Source organism: Delphinus delphis, chromosome 19, assembly GCF_949987515.2.
Source record: "Delphinus delphis chromosome 19, mDelDel1.2, whole genome shotgun sequence".
Classification (NCBI taxonomy): Eukaryota; Metazoa; Chordata; class Mammalia; order Artiodactyla; family Delphinidae; genus Delphinus; species Delphinus delphis.
This window is the reverse complement of record NC_082701.1, coordinates 17,764,351-17,779,256: the sequence shown is the minus strand read 5'-3', so window position 1 is coordinate 17,779,256 and position 14,906 is coordinate 17,764,351. Positions and strand designations below refer to the sequence as shown.

Below are 14,906 nucleotides of genomic sequence, written 5' to 3'. Positions count from 1 at the left end.
AGGCTTGGGATTTGCAAATCCACCTCTCCCTTTGACACCCAGGAGGATCCATTCTGAACTTGCTGGATTTCTTTTCCCTCCTACATTGACTCCTTCCTCCTCACTCTGCCAGCAGTGTGAGTCCTGTCTTTGGATGCATTCAATAACCCACGGACTTTCCCAAACTAGGGAGCCCGTTGGCGATGGAGGTGACTGGCCCCTTTAAACCGTCCTTGATAGACTGATATCTTTTTCAGAGTTCATTCCAGTGTGTGAAATGGCTGCCAGCATTGAGTCACTGCTCTGAAAATTACTGAAAATGGTCTCTGAACCGCATTTGACTTGACCTAGGAGTTGCCAGGTTACAGTCTAGCTCACCAAACCAACCCAGAGTATGTAGAATTTACATTTCTGTCTCATTCCCACTGTAAACTACTTAGTGTATCAGAGCTTTTGTGACCCGTAAAAACCAATTTTCCTTCATGACAGGAATTGGCTTGTGCGTGCTCAACATTCTGGCTAACCATCCCCGGGAGGGCAGAGGGTGGCAGTAAAAGCAGTAATCCTTGCCACAAACTGCCGTTCTTTTCACAGGCCTCCTGGGTACCTTGATGGCAGTAGTAGAGTGTTTTTATTTTTACAGTAATTTAGGACTCACTAGCAGCTTTTTATAAGAATAACTGATTGGTGGGAGTTTGCAAAGTTTGGGGGATTGCATTAAGGGATCCTGCAGTCTCAGCACGAGGACCGGCAGCTGATACAGATTCATGCCATGTAGTTTCTACCTGGGCCCCCTTGTAAATGCCATTGCATTCACCTGGCTTTGGGCCTTCTGAATACTGTACCGATAAGATTGCTGGTAAATCATACCTCATGAATAAATTGATTTGCAGAAGGGGAGTTCCCTGGCGGTCCAGTGGTTCGGACTTGGTGCTTTCACTGCTGTGACCCCGGGTTCAGTCCCTGGTCCAGGAACTAAGATCCTGCAAGCCACTGGCATGGCCAAAAAAAAAAAAAAAAATTGATTTGCAGAAGGATTTCCTGATGTCTACAAGTAGAATCAAAAGGATGTTAGAGGCTAGGATTTATTAAGTTTCTCTGGAAATTTTGAATTTTAGCCTAAAAAGTTAACTTCCAGATTTTAGGGGTAGAAAACAGGTAACCAAAAGTCGTGAATTTTATTTTCTGAACTCTTTTTTTCTTTTGATCTCATAATCAAAAGTAAACCATGGGGCTTCCCTGGTGGCGCAGTGGTTGAGAGTCTGCCTGCCGATGCAGGGGACACGGGTTCGTGCCCCGATCCGGGAAGATCCCACATGCCGCGGAGCGGCTGGGCCCGTGAGCCATGGCCACTGAGCTTGCGCATCGGGACTCCGCAACAGGAGAGGCCACAACAGTGAGAGGCCCACGTACCACAAACAAACAAACAAAAAACTAAACCATGGTCTGTGTTTAAGACATTGGAACCGTTTGAAGTCGTTAAAGTGGAGCTTTTCTGTTTTAACTCTTATAGAGATAGAACAGGTCCTAAGGAGGGAGAAGACAATGAATAAGAAAGTTGATAATTTCATAAGAAATTTGATAATTTAAAATCTCAAACAGTGGCTCAAAAGAGCACAGCATCGCCACTGCTTTCATAGAATGTTAACACAGCTGTCCTATGGAAACATTGCTAAAGATGTTTTGCTGACCCTCTTTTGGGTTCTAGCTTTTCAGGGTTTTATTTTAGTCTATTATGCCTGGAAAGCATCAGTCAGGCACATATTTGTTGAACTGTCAACTGTGTGCTCAGCATAACTAGGGATGCTGTGGGAAACAGCTGTGAAAGATATGGTCCCTATACCAGGAAAATTTTTATCTCATTGGGAAGCCAGGCAGCAACACATTATATATATGAAGTATTAAATTGTGTGGGAGATCATAATCTTAAAACAGATAGACATCAATGAGAATGAGAGCTGGAGGAGTCAGGGAGGCTTTCTGGATAAAACATGGCTCCCTCTCCTCACTGCCTTTACTGTCTGCTCCTCTGATACGCAACAATTTGTTTTAGGGCTTTCGAAGGTTCTCAGATAAATTCTCACAGGGAATGAGACTTCAGTGTTTGGGGAGGAATGGGCCAAGTGGTTAGATTGGTGACTTGTCCCTGGGTACTAGTTGGTTAGTTGATGCCTCACGTCCCTGGGCCTTGGTTTCCTCTTCTGTAAACAACAGGTTAAGCCAGATGGCCCTGAGATTCCTTCCAGCTCTGGTGGTTTAGCTCCCAGGAAAACAACTTCTGTCCCTCAGCCACGCACCTTTGAGTGGATTTTGTTATCAGTAGGATTAAGAGGAGGCCTGTGTCATGGACCTGCGCTGCTGCTGTTATCTGGAGGTTGGCAGCTCGAGCTGCTCTCTATCAGCTTGCCCTTCCCTCCCACCAGCACACACTCTGGTGCTGCATTCTATTTCTAGAAATAAGTACTGAAGTTCATTTTCCATCTCCTCCCCCAGCCCTGACTTTATTTTATTATTTATTTATTTACATTTTATTTTTGGCAGCGTTGCGTCTTCATCGCTGCACACAGGCTTTCTCTAGTTGCGGCGAGCGGGGCGCTGCTGTTCGTTGCGGTGCGCAGGCTTCTCATCGCGGTGGCTTCTCTTGTTGCAGAGCACGGGCCCAGGCGTGCGGGCTTCAGTAGTTGTGGCACGCAGGCTCAGTAGTTGTGGCTCGCGGTCTCTAGAGCGCAGGCTCAGTAGTTGTGGCACACGGGCTTAGTTACTCTGCGGCATGTGGGATCTTCCTGGACCAGGGCTCGAACCCGTGTCCCTGCACTGGCAGGCAGATTCTTAACCACTCCGCCACCAGGGAAGTCCCCAGCCCTGACTTTATACCAGAGCATCCATAGGATTTCTTATATGTTTGAACTTAGAATATTTTGACCTTCATTTAAAAATGACATTTCTTGATTACTTTACTTCTCTGTTCCTGGTTTGTCATTCTGCTCATTCATCCCATATTCACTAGGTTGGTCGTTAGTGACTTGAGTTGATCAACTTTAGAATGTACATTTCAAAATTTTTATGTGAATTCCCATCTCCCTTTCCACTGCAGGCAACCCCTCCCCCCCCGAAAAGGGGGCAAGTTTCACTAATTCTCTGCTCATTATTTTGGAACCAAATGAACCAAAGTTAGACTTTGATTTGCTGTATTCCAAGGTTTTGGCCAGTCCCTTTGAAGTATGTTAAGGTGACTGGCAGGTTTAGAGAGATCTCTGAGAGATTTCTGTTTTAATTTGCGGAGTCCCAGCATGCCCAGGGATACTCACCCAGTGGGTATGGACTCCAGGTCCCTTTAAAAATGAAGCCAAATTCTTTTGAGAAGGACCAGCCTAGCTTCCATGGGGTCGTTTGGTTTGGTTCTTCCCAAATCCAGATTGAAGCCATCCTGTGAAATGGTATTGGCTTCCTAAAGACCTGCTCTCAAGGCCTCTGAGCTTGGTTTCTTATGGATAATTAACGGTATTATAATCACCTGGAGAGCTAACCCTACTGTGCTCCTTGGAAGTCTCTTCTCCGAGTCAGTTGTCTTCCTGTTTGGGTTGTTGACTGTCAAACCATGTTGAGCTCATAGTGTTCTCATGAATATGGCTCAATACCTGGTAGCTCAGTGACAGTGACTTTTTTTAAACTTTCCTTTGTTCTTCAGGTGTCTCCGTATTCTTGATGTACAAATTGAGACAGGATCGTTGCTCAGTAGCTGCATGTGCAAATTCAAGCCAATCCAAGGAAAATGAAAGTAGCTCTTTGGTTTTAGTTTGGGTCTTGGAGTTTGCTGGGCACTTTTATTAATAATGCATAAAACAGAACAAGAGTTCTACCCAGGGTCTGTCCACAAAAATGGGGTCCAGAAAGAGATGGCTACACGGAAGTGGCTCCACTGAATTGCAAGAGCAAAGGCAGGAAGGGAGTTTTTAGCGATTTTGCCTATTTGTGAAGATGTCTACAGTCGGAGGAAGTAATTTCTTCTGTTTTCCTTATGTGAAATTGTGTTTAGTAAGTATTCAGTTAGTTAATATGCAGCAGTTCTTCACTTTAACCTTTTTGATTCTTCTTTCCATAAAAACAGTTCTTATGGTAATTCATATACAGGGACCAGATAATTCATTCCATAAGCTGAAATGAATAAGGACTTATAAATTGTATCAACAGTGGAATGCTGCTTTGTCTCCTACCATCAACCAGCTTTTTGTTTTTTTAAATTTATTTATTTTTGGCTGCTTTGGGTCTTCATTGCTGCACACAGGCTTTCTCTGGTTGCGGTGAGTGGGGGCTACTCTTCGTTGTGGTGCGTGGGCTTCTCATTGCGGTGGCTTCTCTTGTTGTGGAGCACGGGCTCTAGGCATGCGGGCTTCAGTAGTTGCAGCACGCAGGCTCAGAAGTTGTGGCACACGGGCTTAGTTGCTCTGTGGCATGTGAGATCTTTCTAGACCAGGGATCGAACCCGTGTCCCCTGTATTGGTAGGTGGATTCTTAACCACTGAGCCACCATGGAAGTCCCCATCAACCAGCTTTTAAACCTTATAATGCTGCATACAATCCGGAGACTGAAGTGAGACTGTCTCTGGAATCAGAAAACCACACAGGCTTGTCATAGGCTGCGAACAGGCCTGTGCATAATAACAAAATTGAGATAATAAGAGGAAAGCTTTATCTTCAGTCTGTAAATGGCTTTATGGTTCCTATTCTTTGCCATGGCCTTGGGGGTTTTGCTGAGCATCTGGTTTTAAGGTATTTACCTTATTCCCCCTCTGAATGTTACCGGTCTTCCTTCCGTGTTATGCCTTGTGTGTCCCATTAATATGGTATCTAGGAGGTGCACTTGCATCTGGATGTCAGAACCTTACACTTCGACTAAAGTCAGGACCTTACTTGCTCTCCCTGGCTTTAGTCTTTCTGCAACAGGGGCCTGGTGAGAGGCCTGGCCCCACGGGTGCAGGCACAGTTATTCCCGAGCAGGGGAAGTAAGGATGGATGAGCTAGATGGGAACTGAATGTGATGGGCCGAGGGGAAAGCGGGGCTTGATACCTTCCAGAATAAGAAGCTGCTGTCACTGTAGGCTTTCAAGCGTGGGAGGGACTCATGGAAAGCCATTTTCACAGAGGTGAGTCCCACTGTTATGTAGCGTTTAGGAGGAGGCAGAGAAGTTGTGATGTCAGGGAGATCCAGGAAAGGCTGGAGATAACTTTAGTCCAAGTGCAAGGTTGTGAAGTCTGGATGCAAGCACTCCTAACCAGACTAGGACAAGAGAAATCTTAGGACATTCTGCAACGGGAAATAGCAGCACGCTACCTTTTCCCTATACAGTACCACGTGCTATGAGATGATAATTAATATTCATAATAACTCCAAGGCACTTTAAGACCATGAAGCCTTTCTGAATTATAAAATAAAGCTTAAATGATACTTATCATATGGTATGTAAAATGTATTTTATACTGTTTGAATTCTTTGAAAAATTGATTATCTAGACTGTACAGCTAAAATAAAACCCTGCACTTAGCTGATTCTGCAGATTAGGGTTCACTGTACCCTTGTGTTCGACTCCTAATTTAGACTTTTTAATGGAAGATTTCAAGGGAGGATGGCAGAGTAATAGTCCGGCATTACTCCCAGTCTGACAATGCCCAAATCAATTTAGACATGGCAAAAACCAACTACAACAGTAAATTAGGGGGCTTCCCTGGTGGCGCAGTGGTTAAGAATCTGCCTGCCAATGCAGGGGACACGGGTTCAAGCCCTGGTCCAGGAAGATCCCACATGCCGCAGAGCAACTAATCCCATGCGCCACAACTACTGAGCCTGTGCTCTAGAGCCCATGCGCCACAACTACTGAGCCTGCCCTCTAGAGCCTGTGAGCCACAACTACTGAAGCCCGTGCACCTAGAGCCCGTGCTCTGCAACAAGAGAAGCCACCGCAATGAGAAGCACGCGCACCTCAATGAAGAGTAGTCCCCACTGGCCGCAACTAGAGAAAGCCCACACGTAGCAATGGAGACCCAACACAGCCATAAGTACATACATACATACATACATAAATCTATTAAAAAACCAGTAATTAGGAAAGCAGCCTGCAAGCTGAACCTTAAAATTCATCAATAAAATGAAGGAAACCCAGAATCAAAACTATTATCCTAAAATCAACAGGAATTGGGAAAAAACATTTGGGAGCAAATGAATGGAAAATGTTAGCAAAACACAGTATAATGTGTTTTGATTTGTGTCTCAAATCAATATATGATTTGTGTCTCAAAAATATTGGGAGACAATACAGAAAACGATAATGATTTGTGTCTCAAAAATATTGGGAGACAATACAGAAAACGATAATGAAAGCCTGTAGGAAACTGTTAAATGTGGCTAAGAAACTGTTTTTGCTGCCTTCATTGGGTGACTCATGCAGAGGGAAAGCAGCATGAGAAATCCCCATTACTGTGGTTCACAGACACACACGTTTCATGTAAATCTCCTCTTAGCAGGGGTGGCTGGTTGTTCATTGCTGTTGTTTTCCCAAGATTCCTAGTGCCGTGTTTTGCTGGTGGTGATCACCCAGTCTGAGCCGGCTGGTGGTTGTTCTCAGTCCTACAGGCCTGATTTAGGCATTTCTCATGAGCGTTTGACTATTTTGGACACAGATCACAGCCACATTAAACTACCTTTTTTCTTGTTCCTTCGTCCCTTTCCAGTACTGCTTTGTGCTTTAGGTCCAGATGGGGCAACTCAGAAAACCTAATGCGTCAGGAGGGTGGGAGCAGAAGCGAGGGAGAGTTTCCAGAAGACCACTTTGGGCTGTCATCCCTTTAAATTCCAGGCTCTAAGGAAGTGTTGGTGGTATGAATGCCCTGTTAACAATTATCATTTGCCTTTGCTGCCAGCAACCTGGCAATCTAAAGAAAATAACCATTGGAATTCCCTGACTGTCCAGTGGTTGGGACTCCACGCTGTCACTGTTGTGGGCCCGGGTTTGATCCCTGCGGGGAACTAGGATCCCGCAAGCCACGTGGTACGGCCAAAAATGAAAGAAAATAAACCGCATAAAATAAAAGCAAGAACAGAAAAGGTCCTTTCAAACAAATAGGCCATCCTTTGCACATTGCTCCCTCCCTGGGCTCTGGTGGGAGTGGAGAGGAGAGCTGTGTCTGCGGGTGTCCTCCAAGTGCCCCTTCTGGGCCCTGGACTCTCTGGTCTGCTTCTGAAGCCAACGGGCTTGATTAAGGAGGGTCTGGCTCTACAGAAAGCTCTTTGTCAGGGTAGCTCAAAACAGATGATTTTTTAAAAACCCTGCATCAGTATTTACTTTGTCTTACAGTGGTTTGAGTCCAGCCAATGACACTGGAGCCAAAAAGAAGAAAAAGAAACAAAAAAAGAAGAAAGAGAAAGGCAGTGAGACAGATTCAGCCCAGGATCAGCCTGTGAAGGTAACAAGGAGTCTCTGTTTTCTGGTGACAGAGTCGCTTTTTCAGATGAGAGGGTGTTGGGGTAAATGTATAGGAACAGTGTGGATTGACAGTCCCCACTGGTATTACTTCGAGAGGGAGGAGTTGGATCCCTCTGCTGCCCTCTGCTGCCCTCGACCTAGGTGATGAAACTGCTATCCTACCTTAAAAGGCACAGCACGTTAGACATTGACTCCCAAGCCTGGTGCCCCCTCAGAATTTATAGGTGCGTACCTGCATGGGGTGTTGTGCCACGTGCCACAGAGCGATTCCCTTGTGACCGCCCCTGTGGCCTAGAGCAGTGGTTCTCGGCCTTTTCTGTCTTCAGTCCCCACCACTATGAGAATGAAAGGCCTGTTCCTATTAAGGCGGACCTTTATATATTGCAAGCATTCTGTTGATGCTACAGTTATTGTAATGAGAACTGAGACTCCCACAGAGCCCATTTCTGAGTTCCATAGTTGAGAACCATTGGCCTAGAGCTTACCTCTGAGACTGACACACCGACACAAAACCCAGAAGTATGGGTAAGGATTGTTTTGTTTCTTAAATAAAGCCACATTAAAAAAAGAAAAGCTTTTATTTCAGGTAAGTGCTGTCCTCTTCCAAGTAGGCCCTGGAGGAAGCTCGAAACTTACCCATAATTCTTTCAGAATTGCCTCAGTTTACAGGCCTCACGAGAAGTCCAGTCTCATCATTCCAGTGTACCCGCCCCTTGCTTCTTGCCTCCAAAGTCATACTCCAACTTGAATCTCCTACCTTACTGAGATATGGCTTCAAGTCATTTTTTTGATATTTTCAATACCAAACCCACTGTGAAAAAAAAAATCCTACCGTTATTGACCACCATGCTGGCCAGCTAGGTTCTTGCCAGGCACATGGTTTAAATTAACCCCAACCTTCAATTTCTCTACAGGGTAGGTGGGGGTCTTCCCATTTTAAAGACGAGAGGCGGTGGTTTACCCAGGTCTTTCAGTCAGGAATCCTAGCCCAAGCCCATGCTTTGGCTTTAGGGATTCTTGTTGGTTTCTTTGTTTGTCTGGCGGTGGGTGTTTGGATGACTCCAGGGGGGTTTGAACTGAAACCTTTATCAAAATGGTTCACTTTGAGATTAGAAAATCTCAACAAAACACCATTTATATAGCCGTTCTGTTTTTCTCTTTATGAGAGTGTTGGAATACATAGTAAAGAAATTAGAAAAAAACATAGCAAGAGGAAGAAAATGAAAATCATTTCCAGTTCTACCTCCCAGGAATAAGCAATGTAAATATATTGGTTTATATTCTCTCTTTCCGTCACAATTTAGATGAAAAAAAGATGTCGGAAAGTAGAAGTGTTAGAAGTTATGGGTATTTGTATAATCTTAAGTTGGACATAAGATCCAGAAGCCATAAAAGAAAAAGTGACAAATTTCAAACTTCTCTGTAAAAGTCAAGAGGTAAACAACAAACTAGGCAAATACTTGCAATACATGAATCAGTAAATTTAAGAGAATGAAATGAGTAGGCCATTCACAAAGAAAAAAATCAAGGTTTTTATATGAAAAGATGGTTAAATTTGAAATGAAAATTAAAGCAACATTTTTTTTCCCCTAGATTGGCAGAGATTAAGATTTGGTAAATCTGATGATGAGGGTCTTGAGAAACACACGCCCATACACTGTTCACTGGGTTGATTGATATTCTCTTTTTAGAGAGTAAGTTGACAATATATATAATCTCAAACATGCATCTCCTTTTACCCAGCAAGCCTCCTTTCTTAGACTTTATCCTGTAGAAATACGTATTCAGTGAGCAAAAATAGATGTAGAAGAAAGTTCATTGCAGCATTGTCTGTAAAACTGAAGACTCAAATCACCAAAATGCCGTTGGTAGGGGGTTGGCCAGATATATTGTAGTCTGTGCACGCAGGGGACTCAGTTGTTGGAATGGGCAGGTCCATGTGACTGCGTGGAATGGTCTCTAAGACATAGTGTTTGAAGAAGAACAGTCAGTAAAATAATACTGTACGATCCAATTTGAGTCTTTGAAAATTGTGTGTGTGTTTGGAACTTGCATGCAAAAAAGTCTGAAATTATATTTGCCTCTTCTCACCCTACCTCCCAAATTTAAGACTGTTGATGACAAGGATTATATTTGAGGGATGGGACTGTTGGGTTTTTTATCTTCTGTGTGTTTTTACATTTCTGCATTGTTTGAAATTTTACGCTAAGCCACGTTTTGCCGTCAACCACCGTAAGACTAAGAAGAGGAGAAACCCTGTAGGAAGCACCTCCCTATCATACTGCTCGTCGTCGACCACTCCTTCTCCACTTGTACTTCAACAGCTGATCTCTCAGGAACCACACCGCTTCTTTGAGTTGTACCCCCTTAACTCTTGGACTTGAATGAATCAAAAGTCTTTATTAATATAATGGGCCTTTTCTCTCCCCAACTTTGTCTTGTTCAGATGAACTCTTTGCCAGCAGAGAGGATCCAGGAAATACAGAAGGCCATTGAACTCTTTTCAGTAGGTCAGGGACCTGCGAAAACCATGGAGGAGGCTAGCAAACGAAGCTACCAGTTCTGGGACACGCAGCCCGTCCCCAAACTGGGTATGTATTCGCTTTCTTCCCCAGACGAAGGCAAAGGCAAGGGCAAGGGCAGGGGCGAGGGATGTGCCTCAGCCATGCTGAGGGTTCTGTGCTGGATTTGTGAGGGAGTACGAGAGAGTTCTGTTGTTCCTTGGTGGTGGTTTTTAGAGGATAGTCTTTACAGTGCAGTTCAGAAAAGGCTGTTGTCCAGGGACCTTATCATTTCACAGTAACACATATTGAGAACAAGTAATGGTCCTTGTAGTGCATCATCATCCAGTATAAATCTACAAAGAAAAACAGGGCGTTGGCACATGGTGAGTGGGGATGTGCGCTCATGGACCTGTCTTCCCACATAGGTTTTATGGGGAGACTTGTTTATCTGGGCAGTGTTTAATCTGGAGTGGGCCAGTCCCCAGCCTCTTCCCCTTGTCTCTCAGACAGTGCGTGCTTCATAGATGCGAAATAATTTGACATTTTGCTTCCCAGTGATAGTTTAGTTCCACCTGGAATACCGCATGCAGGTTTGGTCGGCACCTCTTTGGAAAGCTATGATGAACTCTCAAAGGAGCGGGGCAGGCAGAAAATAAAAGGATTCTGGAAGAGACTGGTCGTAGCAGAGTTAGAGATGCCTGCTGAGACTGAGCCACAGCTCACCTTGACGGCTGACTTCAGAGGGTGTTACTGACAGAACGTTTTTGCAGTGGGTTGCATCATGCCCCTAGACCCATTGATAGCCCAGTTCCTATTTTCTGTGTGACTGGGAAAGTAGGTATGTTGAGAAAAACGTGTGTTAACAACAAACATGAGTGACCTTCAGGCTGTCCATGTTGCTGCTCCCCTCCAGTGACACAGTGAGGTTTGACAGTGTGTTTGGTGGGGAAGAGCGGGGTGAGGGCAGAATGAAAGCCTGGTGAGGGGAGAGGGGCAGCTGTGCCCAAGGAGAGTCGTCTACTCCAGAGTGTGCCCCTCCGGCCAGCAGGATGGACATTGCTTAAGAGCTTGTAGAAATGCAGAATCTCGAGCCCCAGACCTGCAGAATCAGAACGTGCAGGGGATTTGTGTCCACTCTGCAAGTTTGAGAAGCTCTGCTCTGGAGCAGATGCAGTTTGTAGACAGCTTAGTCCCAATCCAGAAGCAAGCTGAGACGTGCCCCCCAGAGGGTGCAAAGCAAGGCAGTGCCTGGATGGTTGTGAGTCGTGAATCAGCAGCAGGCACTGTTCTAGAACCCTGCCCTCACCCATCCACCAGGTCTGTTGAGCTGTCCCGGTCAGCCAGGTCCCAGGCCACTGGCTAAGCCCTCCAACAAGGCTTTGGGTCACAGCAATACTATTCGTAGGGTATTACAGGTAACGGGCACCGGCGACCACTCCCCCACGAAGCAGCAGGAAGAATCGAGAGCCACACGCTCCACCTCTGAGTGAATTGCACGAAGAGGCATCCGGGGTGGGGGGCTGCTGTGCACCTTGGCTGTTTTCAGATGGGGTCTTGGTTTGGTTTTATTTTTCATTAAGAATTTGCAAATGGGTGACTTTGCTCCATTCTTCATAGACATGGAACCTGGTGAAGAGGCCAGTTGGGATTAATGGGCTTCTCTTCTGCTTTAGCTCATTTACTCTTTGATGTTTGCCTCAGTTTCTCCACCTGTATGTAGACAGTACTCCCGTTTTGTTCTCAGAAAGCTCGTGACAAAGCCACACTATTGCTCACAGGGACCTAGATGGCCTCGGGAAGGTGGAATGGGGCTGTTTTGTTTCTCCTCGATGTGCCTTCTGGGCAGTGTGTGGTGTGGGGCTCTGGGGAAGAGTGATCACTCCAAGCTTCTGGCCAGTCTGCCTTTCAGGTCCGCGGTCAGTCAGGTCCAAATAAAGGATTCCTTTGTGTCTGTGAGTCAGCACATAGAAAGTACCACATTATAGGCATCAGTTGGTCCACGTGGCTGAGGTGTCACCCCAGTTCTGCTTCTGACTGTCCTTAGGGTAGAGTGATTTACAGCTTCTTGCTTTAATTTTTTCCACTTAACTGGGGGCTGATAATTGTGAGACTCAAGCATATCAAGTGTACTGTGTTTGCAGCACTCCCCAACTTGTGGTGAGAGTTAGATTGCATTTCACTCAAAAGACTTAGAATTCTTTAGGAGTTTAAAATCATCTGGGACTTCCCTGGTGGCGCAGTGGTTAAGAATCCTCCTGCCAATGCAGGGAACACGGGTTCAAGCCCTGGTCCGGGAAGATCCCACATGCCGCGGAGCAGCTAAGCCCGTGTGCCACAACTACTGAGCCTGTGCTCCAGAGCTCATGAGCCACAACTACTGAGCCCGCGTGCCACAGCTACTGAAGCCCGCGCGCCTAGAGCCCATGCTCTGCAACAAGAGAAGCCACCGCAATGAGAAGCCTGCGCACTGCAACGAAGAGTAGCCCCTGCTCTCTGCAACTGGAGAATGCCTGCACGTAGCAACGAAGACCCAACGCAGCCACAGATAAATAAATAAATGTATTTTTTTTAAAAAAATCATCCTAAGTTCACCATTGAAAGGCCTGTAAACAGCCAGTGTCTTCAGCTGTATAACAATTCTTTGTGCTCCCAGATCAACTTTTGATCTCCCTTTTCAGACCATGTCCTTCTCCTTTTTCAGTCACCCCTTTTCCTGCGCTAGTCGGGGGGTGGTGAGGAATCCTTTTACTTTGCCTGACCTTAGTGGGGTGGAATCTGGCCACTGTTAGATTAGTTTAAAAAGTAACTCTCCCGAAGAAAGGGAGAAGGCGGATGCGTACTTGGTTGCCCCGGGCCCTGAGAGAGAAGCTTCCCCACTTTGTCCCTTGTCCTGCTCGTTAGGCTTAAGGTCTCCCAGATCTCACATTCTTTTCTCCCAAGTCCTTCACAGGTGCACCGTGGCGCTTGGTTTTGGATCTCGGTGTCGGAAGGCAGAGAGAGCATTTGGGGGTAGAGTGTACAGAAAGAAACCTGTTGAAGGTCCAGGGTTTTCTTTCAGAGTTCCCAGTGTCCTCCTCAGCTGCTCGCTGGCTCATGGTGGCCTAGAGACAGTTGGCTGCATTCCTGCCGTGCTCTGCAGAGCAGCCCGCACCGACTCAGCCAGAGGCGCTCAGGAGCCATTGGAAGGTGGCAGGCAGGAGCCCTGGGCCGCTCTCAGCCTTACTGGCGCCCCGAGCCGCGAGTCTGCTCAGAGTGCTGCTTTTCGCGGTGTTTGCTCTGACTCTGCCTCGCCAGCTATGTCTCGCAGATGGCACACAGCCTTGAGATAACCTGTGAGAGCTGGTTTGTCAACACGTAGATGAAGACTTACCAATTGAATATTGTATAAAAGTTCACTCAGTAATGTCACTTGACGAGCACTTATTGAGTGCTCTTTGTAAAATTCAAATCTCAGGATGTCACTCCTCCCTCCCCTCCCCCTTAAAGACCCGTTCAGGATGTCCCACAGCCTTGAGGATGAAGTCCAGCCTCGGTAGTAGCTCGCAGGGTCCTCCACGATCGGTCCCCGCTCTCCTCTTCAGCCTCCTCTCCTAGTTTCCTTCCTTCCCCCCACTTCATCTCCAGGCCTTGACTGTGCTGTTCCCTCAGTGTACCCACCCTCCCTGCCCCACCCAGTCCACTCCTGCCTAATTCCTAATTATCCTTGAGATCACATCTTTAGATATTTCTTCTGAGAGGTCTTTCCTGACCCCTCCCCCTCCTACCATACTTCATTGTCGTGGACTCTCATTATACTGAGTGACAGGTGCCTGCTTGCTTGTCTCTTTGGTACCCATGATGATGAGGACCTACGTCCATTTCATTCGCCAGTTCCTGCCCCAGAGCTGGAGCATTCTAGGATTCTGTGAACACATGGTGAAGGCGCAAATGGAAATGCTTGGTGCATGCAGGACCTAGTAACCAGCCTAAATGAAATGATTTGGCCTTGAGACTATGGTCATGTAGTGGCAAAGACCACCAGTGTCTTGTCCATGAAATCATTTAGGGGGAAAAAATTGATAAAAAAGTTCTGAAGTTTAAAAATGTCTTTTGGAGGGCTTCCCTGGTGGTGCAGTGGTTAAGAATCCACCTGCCCATGCAGGGGACATGGGTTCGAACCCTGGTCCAGGGAGATCCCACATGCCGCGAAGCAACCTAAGCCTGTGCGCCACAGCTGCTGAGCTTGTGCTGTAGATCCCACGAGCCACAACTGCTGAGCCCGCGTGCCACAACTACTGAAGCCCGCGCACCTAGAGCCTGTGCTCTGCAACAAGAGAAGCCACTGCAACGAGAAGCCCACGCACCGCAATGAAGAGTAGCCCCTGCTCGCCGCAACTAGAGAAAGCTCGTGTGCAGCAATGAAGACCCAACACTACCAAAGATAGATAAGTGAAAACGTCTTTTGCAAAGGGTATAAGTTCAAAACAAGATAGGGAAAATTGATTAGCACCTAGACTAGAGTAGAAATCCTTGGTACCTTCCAAGGGTCCAGCCCTTGGCTTGGTAGGCTCAAAAAGTTATACGTGGCAGGGAATTGAAAGTGGATTGACTTATATTAAACCAAGTCACAAGGGCTGCTTTATGAATTAATCAAAAGGCCAATTTCTAAACCAGGGAAAAAATATATAACCGCTTTCCCAAGGAAACGTATTTGGGAGCAGCTTATAAATAAGAGTTAGCTGAATTCTTCCCTGCTGTGTCCCCATTGTTGCCTGTACTTTGCAATTTGTGACCCTTAGCACGTTGGTAATGACTCATTTCTTGAATATTTCCCCAGAAGATGGTGTATCTTGTGAGGCCAGGGACCTTGTCTTTTCTCAGCTCTGTCCTGGTATGCCATGTCTGACTGGTGTTCAGTAAATGTGCCGGGCGAGAGTTAGACGGTCAGTCCTGATGGTGTTGTGCT

General features: G+C 46.2%; 1 protein-coding gene across 1 annotated transcript in view; it reads left to right on the top strand.

Annotated features, from left to right (window-relative positions):
- Window positions 1-14,906, top strand: part of NMT1 (N-myristoyltransferase 1) — a 33,786-nt gene that overhangs the window by 4,452 nt on the left and 14,428 nt on the right. Inside the window, exons 2-3 of the mRNA XM_059997967.1 lie at window positions 7,329-7,437; window positions 9,904-10,048. Of these exons, the coding sequence (XP_059853950.1) occupies window positions 7,329-7,437; window positions 9,904-10,048 (254 nt within the window). The remainder of the gene's footprint in view (window positions 1-7,328; window positions 7,438-9,903; window positions 10,049-14,906) is intronic.